The following is a 19,839-nucleotide window of genomic DNA, read 5'->3' as shown; positions in this document are numbered from 1 at the left end:
TTGGTTCACAGACCAGGATGGGGTCCACTTCTCGAGATTCTAATAAATAATTCTGCTTTTCTATGAGTGATCTGAGTAGTCATTTTTGGATAGGATTTTCTATCCCTCACAATTATAACATAGTCAATTTGTTCCCACACCCTCTTTCTATGTATAATCTTCTAACTTCTCTAATAATAATCAAGTTTTTAGAAAATATATGTATTCCATAAAGATAAGCAGTTTCACCTTTTGATTCTATTATGATTTTTCTGTGCATCATTTTATGCTTCTCTAATATTTGAAAGTCAAATTTCCTATTCAGTTTGGTCTTTTCATCAAATGCTTGAAAGTCCTCTATTTTATTTAATATCTCTTTTCTTCTTAAAGATTTATAATCAGTTTTGCTAGACATGTTATATCTGTTTGTTATCCCAGCTCTTTTGCCTTCCAGAATAACATATTCCAAGTCTTCCACTCCTTTAACAACATGATAGTATCTCCCCCATGTCATAAATCTCTCTTTCCAATTCCTCTGTGGTCTTGACCTGGAAGACTGTCTCATTCTGTCTTTTGTTGACTTTGCCACTCCAAAATTCAATTTGAAGCTTATTTTTAAATTGTTTGAGAGAAATGTTGGGAGGGCTCAGCTTTCTCTACTTCACCATCTTGTCATCTTCCTTGATTATATTCTTTCCTATAGTTATCTACTGCCTCATGTCTTGTTTAAGAGTTTTGACTAGACTAAAAGTAGATTTTAAATCAAGGACTCCTTAAATTTTAATCAGAAGGGACCTAACTGGTCACCTGGTACAACCCATATTTGAACAAGAATCCCTTCTACAACAATCCTGACAAGTGGCCTTTAAACCTCTACTTGAAGATTTTCAATGAGAATGTATTTCCTTTAGTGGCAACTCATTCTACTTAAGGATAAATAACTCCTAATCCCATTGCTTTACAAACTATAGGCCTGTCTTAAATCTCTCATATTCTTCTCTAAGTCCCCTAATTGCTAGTATAGAATGGAACAGCATGCTCTATGAGGATAAATTGAAAGATTCAATGGTAGTTGGTCTAGAGAAGACTTAAAGGGACATGAAAATTTTCTTTGGATATTTTAAGAGGTGTCATACTGAAGAGGGAATTAACTTGTTCAGCTTAGCCTCAGAAGGAAGAACTAAGAGTAATGGATATAACTGCAAAGGTAAAGAAAACTCCCTGATGATTTGAATTTTGCAAAAGTGAAACTTATGAGTTCCTTATCACTGGAGGGCTTCAACCAAAATCTAAATGATCTAAGGAGAGGATTCTTTTTCAGGCATAAATTGTACTAAATGGTCCCAGGGTCCTTTTCATTGAAGAGCTTTGGTCATTTTCTGACCATTTGATACTCCAGTTGTTGCTACTCAGTCTTCCCTCCCCCCAAAAAAAAATATTAGCTTGTATTTATGTATACAAAAGTCTATATCAAAAACATTTACCACCTCAACCCCTCAAGTAGATTGTAAACTCCTTGAGAACAGGGGTTATTTCAGTTTTCTATTTTCACCCTTAGTGTCTAGCACAACTTTTAAAAATTAAATTAAACAATCCACATCTGAAATTTCCTTCCATATACCCAATGGCCAATTTTCCCCATTCTACAAAACACTGTGTTAAGGGTGAATTTCAATGCTTCTTAAATAATAGGACAGTTGATTTTTTTAGTGGTTACATCCCAAAACACACTGTGGTCAGGACTACCTTTTTAATAGCTATCCTTAGATTGTAAAAGCAAGCCCTGAGCAGGTTTTTCTATGGATTCCTCCTAAATGACTGTCTTAGTATTTTAAGCCCCTTCTCAAGTTTATGATCCCACATGATCCCACCACCATCCATAGAGCATTAATTATGTTAGATAGAAATATATAGAGACAAACTCTCAGGACATAGGCTTATTCATAAATTTATTTACTTGTTATAATGCATTTGTTAAGGAGGTTAAAACATATCAGGGACAGAGATCAGCTATGTGTAGCTAAATAAACATTCAGAGATGTTTGCCTTGGAGATCTTGAATCTAAATGAGATTTCTGTTCAGCGCCAGAGTACATTCTTTTCCAATTCCAAGCTCTTCTCTCTCTAGTCTTCTCTTTCTGATACCTCTGGTTTTCTCCTCAAGACCAGGCTAAATTTTCTTTTCTTTTCTTTTTTTTAATATATTTTTTTCAATTTACAAAGCATATGAATGGGTAATTTTTCTAACATAGACAACTGCAAAACCTTTTGTTCTAAAAGTTCCCCTCCTTCCCCCTACTCCCTTCCCTAACTAGCCAGGTAATCTAATACATGTTAAATATGTTGAAATACATGTTAAATCCAATATACATATTCATATTTATACAGTTATCTTGCTCAGGCTAAATTTTCTTCCCCAAGTTGCCCAAATAAAGTTCTACTCTTTAGTATCTAAGGTCCAGGCCTTGCCCTTTCAATTTTCTCTTTTGTTCTTTTCTGTCCATCTCCCAGATGACTGGGTTCCCCTTTCCTCCATTTTGTCCTGGGACTCAGAATCCTTCTCTCTCCTCAAAAAAAACTTAACAATTAATCCTCCCAAGGGAATTTCAGAACAATAATATTGAAGCAAAAAGAAGGAAGAGGAAAATCTTTTCCAGGGATATACATTAGAATAAAGAAGGAACTGACAGATTGGGAGCCAATGAGGAATTCTACAAGATAAGAAGAAAAGGAAGGGTGACTGGGTGAGAGAGAGGGAGGCTTCATGTCTATCCATTTGGGGATGCCAAAGCTCTCAACCCAGAGTCTGAACTGAGATGGGACTAGGACAGGAGCACCAACTTCATGGGCTTGATACCAGAAGGAAGGTCTAGTCAGAAGAAGCTGGTGAGAAAGGAGGTTTTTCACAACCCTGCCCAAAGAAGGGCAGGTCCCAGGCTAAGGAGGAGTGCTCCCGTCAGGGACCAGGGGTTGCTCTTGAACCCACCCACACCATTACAAAGGTCAGTTTTACAACAGGACACATCCACCTTGAATCCATGGGATATAGTCTTCAAAAGGAACTTTTTATATTCTTCACAGGAAGTAGCACAGTCCATGATATATGACTTCATTTTAAACCCTAAGGAATAGAGAAGTGAGTATTTAAGGCTTTTATATTCAGTGAGATGTCTTGGGTTTTTTTTTTTTTTTGTTTGTTTGTTTTTTAATGTCCCTTTACTTTTTAACACTCACCCTTCATATCAGTCAAGACTAGCTCCTGACTATACCCTGAAAAGAGCAACTACATGGTGCAGTAGATAGAACAACAGGCCTGGAGTCAGGATGACTGGAGTTCAAATCCAGGTTCAGATACTTACTAGCTGTGTGACCCTGGATAAGTCACTTAACCCTGTTTGCCTCAGTTTCCTCATCTGTCAAATGAGTTGGTGAAGGAAATGGCAAACCACCCTAGTATCTTTGCCAAGAAAACCCCAGTTGAGGTTACAAAAAGTCAGACTGGCCAACAACAACAATGCCCTGAAAGCATAAGATTCACCTGAGTTTTTATTCATGTTATTCTCTCCTAAGACAATTTCTCTACCTACCAACTTCCTTTCCCTCATTTCTCAGTTAAATTGCATCTTCTTCCCTAAAGCATCCCATAACCATCCTTAATCCACACTGACTCCTTCCTCTTTTTAATTCCCATTGTACTGACCATATCTTTCAGAGATTTTCCCAGAATACAGTTGTAGAATGGCAGAGAATGAATTCAAAATGGTAAAGGGGTAACTATATTAGTACTGGGAGGGAACTTAGAATACAGATCTTAAATATGAAAAGAGCTTAGGGGACCTTATTATATAAAGCCAGGGTGTCAAAGCTGTGAGAGACCTTAGAAATTGAATAGTTCAATTCATAGAATGACTTACAAACCAAAAGTATGTTGGGAGACAATTGTTTGGAACTTAGAGCACATTTTCCAGTAGAAACAAGGCTACAAGTAGGCATTAAGTTCCCATAATAGCTAATACACAAGAAACATGCATTTCCTAATGGAAAGGAAGAGAGATGCAAGTAGATATCTTAAGATAGAAGCAATGAGGGAGAAGCAGAATAATTGTCATTAGCTAATATAATTTCTGCTTCAGTGGTGGAGCCTGGCCAACAGTTTGCTAACTGCCAATAAAAAGCAGCTGAACCAATGGCCTGAATCTTTAATGATCAGAAGCCCATCCTGAATAAATTAAGTCTTAGTGCTTTGGATGTCCCTTCCAGCTCTGGGTATTTAGGGTTCCATAAAACATCAACAGAAAATGCCTTAGTCTCAGTTTTCCCATCTATAAAATGACCTAAAGAAGGACATCTCAAACCACTCCAGTATCTTTGTCAAGAAAGAAGAATCACAATCGATGGAATAACAATAAAAAAGTGCAAATTAGACTGTCATTCATTTACTTAGTAAACTTCCAAGCTTCTACATTACCTCTAAATCAAATATAATTTTTTCTGTTTGACATTTAAGGTCTTTCATCACTAGGTTCAACCAACTTTTCACAGTTTTAGTGTACATTTTTCTCTTTGCATGCTTGATCCTACAAATGCATGTTACTCTATCTCCCATTCTAGCATTGGCTCTTCTCCCATGGGATGCTCTCTCTCCTCATCTCCATGTCTTAGAATCCTTAATTTCCTTCCAAACCCAACTCAAATACCTCTTTCTCCCTGCAGATTTTTCCAATTGCTGTTGCTATACAGTTATTTTTCAGTCTTGTTTGACTCTTCATGACCTCAATGGGGTTTTCTTGGCAGAGATATTGAAGGGGTTTGCCTTTTTTCTCCAGCTTATTTTACAGCTGGTTTTTACTTTATGGGGTTAAGTGATCTGCCTAGGGTCACATAACTAGTAAGTGTCTGAGGCTGGATTTGAATTCATAAAGATGACCTTCCTGACTCCAGGTCTGGGCCTCTAACTACTGTACTATCTAGTATTCTACTTCCTTAAGCCCCACAAGTCCTGTTATTGCAGTCTTAAATCTTTCCTATGAGATCAGTAGGGTATTAAAGCTCAGAGAGCTACTTATACTACTTATCCAAGATCATGCAGCCAGTAAGTCAATGAGGCCATATTTGAAGTCAGGAAGATAAGTCTTTCTAACTTCAGGTCCTTTATCCATTCATCTAGCTACTGTGCCACCTAGATACCCAACCCCCTAAATTACATTGCATTTATAGCATATATTTATAATTATGGTCTCCTCCAACAGAAAGGGAACATCATGAGGTAAAGCACGATTTTGATTATTTTTCTATGAAACCTCAATACCTTAATAGTGTCTGACATATAGTAGATATTCACTGGTAGGTTGGTTGTTCTCGAAGAGGACCAAAATGATAACTTAGAGTCAAGTTACATGTGTCTGATTGTGGATGATCAGAGCTCAAAATGGTCTTCCATATGTTAGACACAAATTGACCCTATGAATATTCTGGGTGAACTCTCTAACTTTACACATTTCCTACTTCTTCTGAGCTAAGTCAATTCTGCTTTGCCCCTAGAGCACAGCATCTTCTCTGATGAGGGGACACCATGCTGGGCTGTCCTGTGCCAGTGTCTTCCATGTCTTACAATTAATTCTAAAGTTCTTAAGAGAGACCTTGCGAGTGACCTTGTATCACTTTTTCTGATTACCTTGTGACTACTTGCCCTGTGTGAGTTTTCCATTAAAATAGCATTTTTGGCAAGTGTGCATTTGACAATCGAATAATGTAGCCAGTCCAGCTCTGCAGTGAAGTTGGAATGTTTAACAGTTTAGTTAGAGAAAGGACCTCAAGGTCTGGTATCTTATCCTGCTAGGCGATCTTGGACTTCCTAAGATAATTTAAATGGAAGCGATTCAGTTTCCTGGCATGATGCTGGTAGACTGTCCAGGTTTCACAGGCATGCAAAAATGAGGTCAGCACAAGAGCTCTGGACCTTCAGTTTGGTAATCAGTCTAATACCTCTCCTCTCTCACTTTTTCCTTCAGTCTCCCAGACACTGAGCTAGTTCTGGTAGTGAATGTGTCAATCTCATTATCAATATGGACATCTCTGGAAAGTATACAGCTGAGGTAAATGAACTTATCCACTGCAATCAAGACTTCACCATTTATTGTAACTGATGGTTCCACATATGGCTGCTGTGGTGCTGGCTGATGGGGAAGCAGTGTTTTTGTTTGTTTGTTTATGGATGATTGTGCACTCAATGCAACCTCCAAAGTCGAGATGCTTGTGTTAATTTTAGACTAACAATTAACACCAACAAAACACAGGCACTTCTTCAGCCAGCAGGTATTCAATATAGCTTGTTGGTTGATTGATTGTGACCAAAAGGAGCAGTCCAATACTGGAATGGGCTGCACTAGAGAAAGGGAGGGTGCTTTTCCTGGAGATCTTTAATAAAGGCTGGATATCCACTTATCAGGGATGATCTAAAGAAGGCATGACCTGCTCAGGGGTGGCGGGGACTGCATGCTCCCTGGAGCCCCAACTGATTCTGAAGCTTTGTAATGCCGAGAAATTCAGACACTGAATACCTTAAAGTCACTCTGCCTTCTTCTTCCCACTTCCTAAACACTCCACATCCCAAGCTCTGAATCCTGGCCAGATGCTAGAAGAACTCACCCACGTCTGAAGTCATCATAGTCTTGGTGCAGGTGTTTTCTCCATCATTGCATTTCTTTATCTTACACAAGCTGAGGTCGTTAACCCTAGAGCACATGTAACACTGCCGGCAGTGAGCTGTGGAGGATCATATATGGATCAGTTAAAAAACCCCACCAGGGAGCCCAGCTTGCCAAGAGCACCCCATGAAGATGCTGGGCAAGGAGAGCCCCAAGTCCTCAAGTACAGAAGTGAGGGAGGATATATAGGAGAGTTCCTTCCTGCCCTATAATCTGGACCCCAAGCTCCTTATAATTTGGAAGAATGGGCTAAGGATGAGAAATCCTCATTTTACTCAATGCAAATCCACCAGTATCAGAACTCACACTTTTTCCCTGGGCTCACAAATGCAGAACTCACTGTACCCACAAACAATTCAATAAGAGCTCATGCCTAAAGTGGGGAGACACACACACACATCTTACTTCTCCCAGCTCACAAATTCACCAGCTGCCAAAAAGCAAAACCCCATTTATCACATACACAACCACAAAATTTACCAGGCCTGCCAACTGAGCCCACAAAAGTAGAGCAAACAATGAATGTTCCATTCTCATCTCCCCTGGTACCCTTTCTCAACCGCAAGCAGAAAAAGCAGCTGATGCTCCTCCAACATAATCTGATCAATAGGCTGCATTTCTCTCTATATAAGCTGTATCTCAAACTTTCCTGAAGCTTCCAGTTCTTCCTGCTCATCCTCTCCCAGTCCAACCTGACTCTAGCCTTAAATTCTTTCTCTCCCTTAGATTCCAGCATCCTAACAGTCCATCTGCCTTCTTCCAAGGCTTTGGATCTCCCCTTCAGAGTCCCAGGTCTCACCTGATTCCACAAACAACAGGGTTCCCAGCAAAACAGAAAAGAGAATTTCCATGGTTCTCTGCTATCTCCACCTGAATACAAAACAGGGAAAGCTGAGGTTCAAGACTTTGACCAGATTCTCCTCCCAGTTCTAATAGTTTTGGAATCCAATCTAGGACCCTTCACTATTATGGGTTCCTCTTTACATTCTCTTTCTTACACAAAAGCTACTTGAATCCTGATCCCAAGATGTGCTCTCCTCAAAAGCCTTTCTGTAACCATAAAGCTCCCTTTTGCTGGCTGCATAAGGCCTAAACTGCCCAGTCCCATCTATCCTTTTATTCTTTCTCTTTTAACTCCTTAAGGAGATCCTCTTTTATTTGGAAGGGAGGGATATCCAAGCAAATACACTGAGGAGAGAATAAGATGAAAAAAAGGGGAACAAAGAAGCAATGATAGCTAATATTTCTCTAAGATTTAGAAATTTAAAATTCTTTTTTTTACAACTATCCCACATTAAGATTGTTTTCTCCATTTTACAGATGGCAACACTGAGAGTCTTCAAGCCCATTTGCAATCTGGCCCTAACCTGCCTTGTCAACCTTGTTTCCTACTTTTCTTTTACTATCTCATCTTGGATCAGTTAGCAAGACTTGGTAAAGAACTGGAAGAAATCTAAGAATATACTTCACTTTATTCCATAAATTAAAAATAAAATACACTTTAAAAATGTACTTCAACTTCTTCACTTCACAAACAGGGAAATTAAGGTATAGTGTAGTTAAGAGACATGGCTAAGTAATTTATAAGTAATAAGCAGAAGAGTAGAGGTTCTCTGGCTATAATTCCAAGATTATTTCCATTATTTCAAGTACTTCAGCCTCCATAATAATTCCTGATTCAGCCCCTTTTTCTCCATTCCTAGAATTACTAACCTAGTCCAAGTCCTCATCTCCTTTCACCTGGACTATTGTAACTGGTCTCTCTGTCTCAGTCTAGCCCTTCCCATTATCCCAAACCATTCTATACTCATTGCCAGACTTATCTTCTTAAATCCCAGTTCTGTTGTAATCCTTTCCCTTGCTCAAACAAATTTCCATGGCTCCCTGTTGCCACATGAGAAAGTCAAAACTTCTCAGCCTAGTGAGAGCCTTCTCTTAACTTGGAGAGAAATTACAGGTGGGTACAAACGTTTGTAACATTCTACCCTCCCTCTCAAACCCTTCCCACCTAATCCTCACAAAGCTCACCTGAAAAAAAGGTTTCGTCTGACTCTTCACTTTTGTATGTCTTAAACAAACCGCTAAAGCCTTATTTATCCCACTGACTCTGAGCCTGCCCTCCTTGGCTCCACCCTAGGGAAGGACTGACTTTCTCAAACATAAACTACTCACCCCTGTTCTAGAGCTCAAGCCAACTCCTTCTGAAAGGGAGTTTCCAGAATTCTCCCCTACCCACTCAATGCTCACACAGATGATAGCAATTCAAGAGCAATAATAACCTACTTCTGAAGAACTTTAACTTTTACAAAACACTTTCCACATAACCCAGGACAGGGAATAGTCTGAGGATCATTCTCCTTTTTGGTAGATGAGACTCAGAGCCTGTAGAATGATCTGCCCATAATCATATAGCTAACATTGGACACTGGTCCCCTGATTTCCTATCCAAGGTTCTTTCTTTAGTTGCTGTTTTCGTTAGTTTTTATTTTATTTTCTTCAAGGATCTTTCTACTCTACTAGCCTCCATGTTTTAAAGCTTTGACTTCAATCATTACTTCCTTTCATATTCTCCACATTCTAAATGAACTGGCTTACACTGACCCCCATATACAACACTCCATCTCCCATCACAGAAGCAGATAAGTAGGGAAGATAGAGAAACTGAATCTGGATACAAGAATCTCCAGGTCAAATCTGCTCAGACATTTACTAGCTATGTGACTTTTGGTGAATCATTTAACCTCTGTCTGCCTCAGTTTCCTGAACTGTAAAATAGGGATAATAACATCTACTTCACAGGGTCACAGGGCCAACTAGGTGACACAGTGGATGGAATCTATCTAGCATTCCACAGATTCTTGCAGTTTTGAAATTGCCCTTGAATAGACTTCCAAGAAGAATCCAAAGGAGGCAACTAAGAAAGGATCATTCTGGAAAGATGGCTCAGAAAAAGGCCCCAGTCAGGTTTTCATACTGAACCTTCCAATAAAGTTGCCAACTAATGACTGGTGGCTATTGTCTGAACCTTAAGTAAAAATCATGGTGCCCAGATCATGGAAGAGAATATAGCTTAGGGAGGCACTGGCCTAAACCAAATCATAACTAAGAAGAAGGGAAGTGAGACAAGCAAATTTTGAGCCAATGAAGAATAACTTCTGGATCAGAAACACATTTCCCCCCCTCTATTCCTCCTGAGGAAAAATAATTTTCCCACTTAACATTCAGTCCTTTACTTTTTGCTTTCCCCTTTGATTTATAATAAAAGGAGTAGAAGAGAAAAATCCCCTCTTCCTCATGATTGCAACTCCAAATAACCAGCTTTGGGTAGCTTTGGGAGTGAGTTATCTGATTGTTTGCTTTGGAGATTTATATCTGCTTAAACTTAAAATAAAAACTTAATAGTTATCACCTTGATCTTGTTTTTTTTTTTTTTTTTGGTTTTTTTTTTTTGGTTTTTTTTTTTTGTTTGTTTTGGTTTTTTTTTTTTGTTTTTATTGCTATTATTAAACATTCAGAGCAAGAATGAGAGGAAGGAAGCCAGAAGTCCCCTGGAGATAGAATTATTTTGCTCATGGGAAACTGGTGGGGCCTGAATCAAAGTGAGAATGTGTCTATTGTTTTCATAATGTTGCAGAGCACTTATGAGTCTTAATTGAATCCTAGTCAAAAAGTTAAATGACACAGGAAAAGTAGCCCCTGTCTAACTTGACAGAGGGTAACATGTTCATGAGCTTTAATAAGACCCTTTTCTAGGTCTCATACTTTGAAGATAAAAGGCTCTTGACCTTGTGCAAGTGTTCTCCTGTGGTCAATCCAGTTATTCTTGCTAACTAGGTGCTAAACCCAGTTGGTTCTTCAAGGGCTTTCAATGCCCCCTAAGTTTCAGCATCCTAGGACAAAGCCAGAGTCTCCATACCTCAAATGCTGTTACATATAAAAGATGCTTAATATGTATTTGCCAAATTAAATTTATACTATTTCAGACACTGAGACTTCTCAGGGAAAAAGGTCTTTTCCCCTCAACACCAATCTGTTCCCAGAGTGACCTGAATCCATTTCCTAGGAAGTAAGAATTCCTACTAGCAATGAAGATCCCAATCCATAATCTAGGATATCAAATCTGCTAAGTGCCAGGGATACAAAGGCAAATGTGAAACTGTCCCTGCCCTCTACAAGGTTTGCATTCTATCTATTTAAGTCTTAGATAAGACTTAGGCATTAAATAATTCATTCCTGGTCACCCTGACTTGGAATGGGACTGGATTTGGGAGTCTAGAATTCTACCACTTACACCACACTAAGCAGATATCAACTTACAATTTCATATTCATTAGAGTCTGCTCCATATGAGCCATCCTTCAGGTCTAAGAGTCTATCCACATTTAGTAGATGGGATCCTTCTGGAATCCTACTTGACTGATTTTCCATCTCCTTTTTCTTACTAATCTCCCAAAAAATCAAGAGTTGGGTCCTCCCCTGTGGACAACAGGTGATTGTGACTCATTGTCTTGGTAGGAATTTCTTGGGACTATTTGCAGACTACTCAATTTAAAAATTGTAGATGAGCTAATCTTTCAGCTACTTACTACAGTGTGACTCTCCCATAGTCTACAATCTAACTTTTTCCTTGAGCACAAGATTTCTTAGCATGACTTTATCTCTTTCCCAGACTGCAATGTCAAGCTTCTCTCTTTTGAGACAATAGCTTTGTAATTGGTCTTCTTCCATTTATTTTTTAGTCTCCATATATACTATAGTTGTCTGAGTCTTCAACCCTTCCCCATCTTCTAAATACAAACCAACACGGAGGTATGGTTCTTATTCCAACATCAGCATATAAGAAAGTAAAAGAGTACAACCATCACTTGCTCATAGAAGGCATTTAATAAACATCTGTTGAATCATTTGGGAGCTATCATTTAACAATCTGAAATATTCCATATCCTCAGTCCTCATTGCAAATGAATTCAGGTGTAAAGGACTGGGGAACAGTTGATAGATGTTGTTCACCAGAACAAACCTCAAAACTGGAAATAACTTTAAAAAAAAGTTTTCTCACTTCCCAAAGAACAGTACCTTTTTACAAAGAAATCGAGTTATGTAAAACAAAATATCTTTTCCACAGCTGAGATCTGCCTCATTCTGCATTTCTAATCCACCACTTAGCTGAGAGAGAGATAACAATCCCTTAATTAAGTACAAAGGTTTTTCTCAGACTTCATTCTCCTTAATTTGTTAGCAACTTTTGGCAGTATTGACTACCCCTACTGGTTATTCTCCTTTCCCTTGGTTTCTGCAATACCACTCCTTCCATCATCTTCTTCTTTGGTCAATAAACTTTTTAAAAGAAAATTTTCTTTTGTATTAATCTGCATTTGACAAACACCAATTAACATAAATCACATGAAAAATAAAACAAGAAAATTGTATATGTAATCAAGTTTCTATTGTAGCTTGTTTTTCAAAGCATATAATAAATTCTACATGTTTCTAAACTGTACAGCTTGACTACATCTCCTATTCTGCTTTTTGTTTTCTTCTCTGTGATTTTAAAGGCTTCAATGATCTCATTTTCTTTGTTTTCTTTTTTTTTTTTTATATCATTACCATTCAACTGCCTCTCCTTCCCAAATCCTCTCCAAAAACAGAAACAAAAAAAACTTCAATCCTCTCTTATGACAAATAAATATAGTCAAGAAAAAGCAAATCCATGCATCAATGCATGCAGGGAATGGGTAGCATGCTTCATCAGCAGTCCTATGGAGTCATGGCTATTCATTGCATCGATCAGCATGTTTTGACAGTGGTATTGTTATATACATTGTTCCTCAGTCCTGTTCATTAAGGGATTATTATCTCTCTCTCAGCTAAGTGGTGGATTAGAAATGCAGAATGAGGCAGATCTCAGCAGTGGAAAAGATATTTTGTTTTACATAACTCGATTTCTTTGTAATAAGGTACTGTTCTCTGGGAAGTGAGAAAAAAAATTTTTTAAAGTTATTTCCAGTTTTGAGGTTTGTTCTGGTGAACAACATCTATCAACTGTTCCCCAGTCCTTTACACCTGAATTCATTTGCAATGAGGACTGAGAAACATACATAGTTCATCCCAGTCTTCTCATGTTTCCCTGAAATTATTTCTTTTGTCATTTTGTATAATGCAATAATAATACACCATAATTTGTTCAATCATTCCTTAATTGATGGGCATCCCTCTTATAATTCCAGTCCTTTGCTACCACAAAAAGTAACAAAATATATTTGTAAATAGTGCTCCTTCCTCTTTGTCTTTGATCTCTTTCATATATAATCCCAGTAGTAGCAAAGGTATATATAATTTAGTGACTTTTTGGATGGGACTCCAAACCATTTCCCAGAAAGGCTAGACTAATTCACCATCTCTACTAACTTATAATCAGTTTGCAAATGCTTCTGCTTTATCTCCAAGAATTGTCATTTTTCCTTTTAAAAATTTATTTGATATTAACATTAATTTTTAAACTTCTTGAGTTTCAAATTCACTCTCTCCTTTCAAGGCCTCTCATACAATGAGAAAGCAAGTAATATGATATAAATTATAAATGTAAATTCACAAAAACATATTTCTATATTAGCCATGTTGCAAAAAAAAAAAAAAAAAAGTGAAAAAAGTATGTTACAATCTGCACTCAGAATTCATTAGTTCTTTCTGAAAATGGGAAACATTTGTCTTCATGGGTTCTTTGGAATTGTCTTGGATTATTATATTTTTATATTGATTAGAATAATCCAAAAAAGTATCTTTATAATATTGCTATTACTCTTTATAATGTTTGCCTGATTCACTTTGAATCAGTTCACATATTTCTTTTTTATTTTATTTTTAGTGAGGCAGTTGGGATTAAGTGACTTGCCCCGGGTCACACAGCTAGGAAGTGTCTGAGACCATATTTGAACTCAAGTCCTCCTGACTTCAGGGCACCACCTAGCTGCCCCCAGTTCATATATTTCTTTCCAGGTTTTCCCAAAACCATCACCCTTGTCATATCTAACAATGACATCTCACAATTTGTTCAGCATTCCTCAACTGATAGGCATTTCCTCAACTTCCAATTCTTTGCTACCACATAAAAAGTCTTTTTCTTTTTACTTTGATCTCTGTGGGATATAGACCTCAAAGTGGCATTGGACAAATCAAATGGTAGGGACAGTTTTATAGTACTTTGGGCATAGTCCAAATTGTTCTCCAGAGTGATTAGACCAGTTTAAAATTCCATATATACCTTTTTTTTCCACATTCCCTCCAGATTTTGTCCTTTCCCTTTTCTGTCAAGTTAGCCAATATGACCTTTATGATCTTTATATGATCATAATTGTTCTAATTTTCATTCCTCTAATCAATAATGATTTAAAATATTTTTATGTGACTATTGATAAATCTGATTTGTTCTGAAAACCATTTGCCCATATCTTCTAACTATTTATCAGTTAGGGAATGGTTCTTATTTTGATAAAGTTAGCTCACTTCTCTATATATTTGAGAAATGAGACTTTTGTCAGAGAAATTTGCTGTATATTTTTCCTAGTTTCCTGCTTTCCTTCTAATTTTGTTTTCAATGGTTTTGTTTGTGCCAAAGCTTTTCCAGTTCATGAAATCAAAATTATCCACTTTATTTCTAGTAATCCTCTCTACTTCTTGTTTAATCATAAACTTTTCCTTTATCCATAGATCTAACAGGTAAATTCTCCACATTCTCCCAATTTACGTATATCATTCTTTATTTCTAAATCATGTATCCATTTTGACCTATATAGTATGAAATGTTAATCTGTACCTAAACTATGCCTAGTTTTTGCTTTCTAGTTTTCCCAGTAGTTTTTGTGGGATAGTTGGTTCTTGAGGCAGAGCCAAGATGGTCGAGTAAAGGCAGGGACTTGTCTAAACTCTCCCCCAATCCTCATCACATCTGAATTGGCTCAAAAGGGAATAACATACACTTTCAAATGGTTATAGAAACACTCCTGTTTCCTGTCATGACACTGGTATATGTCCAGGTTTCACTGCCATACAACAATTAGATCAGCACAGTGGCTCTGTAGACTCAGTTTGGTAGTCAGTCTCTCCTACACTTTCCTTCAGAACTTCCCAAACACTGAGCCAGCTCTGGCAACGTGTGTGTCAAACTCATTATCAATGTGGACATCTCTGGAAAGCACACTGCCAAAGTAACTGAACTTAACCTCGGTTTTACATATGGATGATGTAGTGCTGGCTGACGGAGAACCTATATTTTCTTGGTCTTAATTAGGCCAAAATTAGCACAAGCAGAAGAATTGTTTCATACTTTGTTGTCTCTCTGCTTCAGAGGTTGAATTGAGTGCACAATCATCTGCAAACAAAAATTATGCACCAACTATTGACTATAAGAATGATAAGCAGGTTGCTCTCAAAAAAATCTGGAAAGATTTTCATGAGCTGAAGCAAAGTGAAATGTATTGTATACAAAGTAACAGCAATATTGCAAGATCATCAACTATGAATAACATAATTATTTTTAGCAATACAGTGGTTCAAGACAGCTCTGAAGGATTTATGTTGAAAAATGCTATCCATACCCAGAGAAAGAGTTGATGTCTGGTTGCAGATGGAAACATCCTTTTTTGGGTTTCTTTGGTATTTGGGGGTTTTTTGGGTGTCTATATTTTCTTTCACAACAAGAGTGTCATGGAAATGTTTTGTATGTTAACCTATATTAAATTGCTTGTATCCTCAATGGGGGAAGGGGAAAGAAAAAAAGGAAAAGAATCTGGAATTCAAAGTTTTAAAAATGAATGTTAAAAATAATTTTACATATATCTGGGGGAAAGTAAAATATTAACTTTTAAAAAATATATAGTGGATTCTTGATCCAAATGTTTGGATCTTTGGATTTATGAAACATTACATTACCATGGTAATTTACTTTGGTACATTACAAAGCTTATCTATTTCACTGATCCACCTCTCTATTTTTGAAGTAGTAGCAGATTGTTTTGATGATTACTGCTTTGTAATGTATGAAGTTTGAAATCTACTAGGCTGCCTTCCTTCAAAATTTTTTCATTGATTCCTTGATTTCGTTGACTATCATTTTTGACCTTTTGTTCTTTGAGATTAATTTTGTTACAATTTTTTCTAATCTGTAAAATAGTCATTTGGTAGTTTGATTGGTACAGCATCGAGTAAGTAATTTAGCTTAGATAGAAATGGCCATTTTTATTATATTGGCTTAGTGTATCCATGAGCAACTAATATTTTCCCAGTTATTTAGATATGCCTTTATTCCTGTGAAAAATGTTTTTAATTGTATTCTCTGGGGTTATCATAGCAGGGAAATTCCCAAATATTTTGTATTTTGTGCAATTATTTTCTATTTCTTCCTGTTAAGTTTTGTTGGCAATATATAGAAATGCTATAGATTTATGTGGGTTTATTTTATATGCTTCAATTTTGCTAACATTGTTAACTGTTTCAGCTAGGTTTTTTTAATTGATTCTCTAGTATTCTCTTATCTTTGGTAAGAAAACTCCAAATGGAGTCACAGAAGTCGGAAATCACTAAACAACAATAATTAATGCATGCTTCACCTTTCCCTGAGTCAACTATTTTTCTTTTTCCATTTTAAGTTCTGGGGCAGAAGATGTTCTTAAGCAGTAAGAAAATCCCTCAGAGTTCACCAAGCAAAGGATATACCATTAACAGCAAATTTTAAGTAAAACTTTTCAAGGTATGGTATCCTGTCCAACATTTTCACAAAACATCTCAATCACTTCCTCTGTCCATCCTCTCAAATTTCATCTTTTTTATCCCCATCTGGGTACAGATAAGATGTTAGTTTTGATTGCCCAGTCCAAGGTATGGTAGGAGACGAAGCTCTACATGGCAGGTGGTTCTTCTCACATTCCCCTTTGGATAACTTAGAATATGTTGCCTTGTCCCACTGGCATTCCACGCAATAACTCTGAAAATGTTCTTCCCTTTTATAAAAGAAGCACAACTGGTCTCTCCTTTTTTTTTTTTTTTTTTTTTTTTTTAAATCTCCCTTCCTGGCCTTTTTACCTTTTTCTGTTTTCATGCATCTTCTTTTTCATGGATATCACTGAAATTTTCACTTTCTTAACCTTATTTTTTCTTTCTCCTTTTGTCTTTCAAACACAAGCTCTCAAGTTCTCCTGAGTTCATTAATAGTTTTCACATGCCGACCCAGGCAGAACTTCTGATTGATTAACCTAAGTTGGAGCGATTGTTTTTATACCACAATCATTCCACTGCCACATTAGGATGCCTCTCTGATTCTTCTCTGACAGTTCCTTACAAAAGTGGCTGCTATGGTCTTTATTTCTGAAGGGCAAAAATCCAGACTGTATGGATATGATACAGAAGAGCAGTCTCAGTTTGAAAGCCCTGATGGAATGAATAGACCCCAACGTAAGGCCATGTCCCTAGTAGCAACTCAGTGTCTAGCTGGATCCCAGGGAGGGATACTTGTCCCTAAATGGACTTTGTGGAATTTTTTGAAGTGACAGGATTATCTTGCACCAAGAACCAGTTATTACATACAATCAGGAGACCAAGCTATAGATCCAACCCCCAGGTATAAACACTCCTTACTCACCAGTTGGCTTTCTGAGACAAGCAACTAGTTAGCATACTTTGTTTTGAATCCTTTCTTTAAAAAGTCCTCCTTTCTCCATAGTAAATTGGGAGTTCCACTAAGTAACTTTACCCACTTTATGGCATCATAATAAGGCTTTTGCACTTTGACTGGAAGATGACCTGAGCCTGTGAATTCCTCACCTTTGTGACTTCTTGTTCCTCATCAATCCCACTCCACAGGACCAATAATCCATTAGCCTAGGTTCTAGAATTTCAAGTCTGATTTTTTTTTAGCATGCACAGGTCCCATAATATTTGACCAAATCTGTTTCTTATAATTAACCAAGTGTCAATTTCAGTCCAAACGTGTCATAATTGTGCAAAGTCAGCTGTTTGTGCTAGTTCAATCAAAGTAACTCCATTTTAAAACCTTGTTTATATTTTGGGTTTAAAGTAGCCTGTATAAGGTGACAGTGTGCATGTCCATTAATCCTGTCTCCATGATACTATAATGAGGGAGGAACTGAAGAGGTACTAATCCTATCTCCTCATAATTACATATACCAATCCCAGAAGGAACTTAGGGCAGCTAGTAGTGCAGTAGATTTTTAGGTCTAAAGTCAGGAAAATTCATCTTCATGTATTCAAATCTGACTTCAGATATTTACTAGCTGTGTGAACATGAGCAAGTCACTCAATCATTTTTGTCTTAGTTTCCTCATCTGTAAAAATGAGGTGGAGAAAGAAATGGCAAACTACTCCAGTAACTTTGCCAAGAAAATCCCACTAGGAGTCAGGAAACATTGGACAGGACTGAATAACAATCAAAATACTTTTGCCCTTATATGGAAGTTGTTTTCTATGAAAAGCAGAATATATTTGAACCAAGACTTGGCCCACCCAACATCTCTGCCTCCAGTATGCTAAAATAAATGTTTGTTTTACTTCCTGAGTTTTCCCTAATTAATCTGGGCAAGGTCAAAATAGAGATTTCTCTTCACTCCACTAAATACCAGTGCCACAATGAACATATAGCAATTACGAAAGAAAATCTATTTATCCAAAATTGTAATAAAACAGAAATTAAAGAAGGTATAAATAGAAGAATACATACTAAACAATACATAATGAAAGAGATCTCCCACTAGGAGCAAGATAACAGTTTAATCAAGAAAGAAAGTTATACATTTCACCCAAAGGAAAGTTCTTCAAAGTAGCAAGCTGAGAATAGAGAAAGGATGGAGTCTACCGGCTTCACTTTTGTCTTCCCAGTCTTTTTCTGGAAGTGGAATTGACTTTTTTCCATCTTCCCTGTTTAAAAAGTCCCTAAGAAGACTTAAAGCTTAAAGAGACCCCCAAAATTCTCAAGAAGTCTGGAGTTTTCCAGCTCTCAACAACAATGCCCTGGCTTTTCTTTTAGGACAAGATACTGATCTCCTCCAAAAAGGAGAAAATTACATATTAATAGGCTTTGGGACAGGATACCTGTAAACCTGTCTTTGGTCCACATTTCTCTATATCTATTGAGGATACATCATCATACCTGTTCCACAGGTTTATAACTTAGTCATTCTAGATTTTTTACCTTTTTATTTCCCTCATCTTTCATACCCAAGAAGTTTTCAAGTAAATTCCACATCTACATTTCTTATATCCATCCTCTTCTCCCAAAATAACTATCCTGGATTAAGCCCTTATAATCTTCCAAAAGCCTCTTTACATGGCTTTTCTCTACCTTTAGTTTATTTTTTCTCTTATCAGATTCCAAAATAGGGTTCATATGGATCAGATCTAACTATGTTAGTCCACTACTCAAAAATCTTCAATCACCCTATAGCATCCAAGATGAAATAATAATAAGCTAACAGGCATTTATTAAGTGCTTACTATGTACCAGATAGTTTGCTAAGGACTAGGGAATTCAAAGATCATACTTTCAAGGAGCTCACATTGTAAAGAGGGAAACAAGATGCCATTGAAGGAAGGAAATAAACATGTAATAAGTGTTGAGTATATGTTAGGTACTGCCCAAAGTTTTAAAGATATTATCTCATTACCAAAAGGTATTATCTCATTACCACTACACACCTCTCAGATTGACTAAAATGATAGGAAAAGATAATGACAAATGTTGAGGGAATGTGGGAAAATTGGGACATTAATACATTATTGGTGGAATTGTGAATGGATCCAACCATTCTGGAGAGCAATCTGGAATTATGCTCAAAAAGTTATCAAATTGTATATACCCTTTGATCCAGCAATTTGGGCTTATATCCCAAAGAGATCTTAAAGGAGGGAAAGGGACCCACATGTGCAAAAATGTTTGCAGCAACCCTTTTTGTAGTGATAAGAAACAGGAAACTGAATGGATGCCCATCAATTGGAGAATGGCTGAATAAATTATAGTATATGAATGTTATAGAATATTATTGTTCTGTAAGAAATGATCATCATCCCAGCCATACTACTATGGGCTTGTATCCCAAGGAAATACTAAAGAAGGGAAAGGGACCTGTATGTGCCAAAATGTTTGTGG

The 19,839-nt window shown here is 37.0% G+C and overlaps 1 protein-coding gene across 2 annotated transcripts in view; it reads right to left on the bottom strand.

The window, feature by feature from the left end:
- Window positions 1-1,911: 1,911 nt before the first annotated feature.
- Window positions 1,912-19,839, bottom strand: part of LOC141540358 (lymphocyte antigen 6H-like) — a 36,950-nt gene continuing 19,022 nt past the window's right edge. The window contains exons 1-4 of one of the 2 annotated variants that reach the window (XM_074264287.1): window positions 8,715-8,836; window positions 7,486-7,556; window positions 6,628-6,744; window positions 1,912-3,100 (exon numbers count right to left, since the gene is read on the bottom strand). In XM_074264287.1, coding sequence (XP_074120388.1) covers window positions 2,883-3,100; window positions 6,628-6,744; window positions 7,486-7,537 — 387 coding nt within the window. In that variant the 5' untranslated portion in view covers window positions 7,538-7,556; window positions 8,715-8,836 and the 3' untranslated portion in view covers window positions 1,912-2,882. Of the gene's footprint in view, window positions 3,101-6,627; window positions 6,745-7,485; window positions 7,557-8,714; window positions 8,837-19,839 lie in introns of those variants that run through there. The other variant, XM_074264297.1, reaches the window with a different exon arrangement.

This window comes from Sminthopsis crassicaudata, chromosome 1, assembly GCF_048593235.1.
Source record: "Sminthopsis crassicaudata isolate SCR6 chromosome 1, ASM4859323v1, whole genome shotgun sequence".
Taxonomy (NCBI): domain Eukaryota; kingdom Metazoa; phylum Chordata; class Mammalia; order Dasyuromorphia; family Dasyuridae; genus Sminthopsis; species Sminthopsis crassicaudata.
The sequence above is the reverse complement of the archived record's forward strand: the minus strand, read 5'-3'. Positions and strand labels throughout refer to the sequence as shown.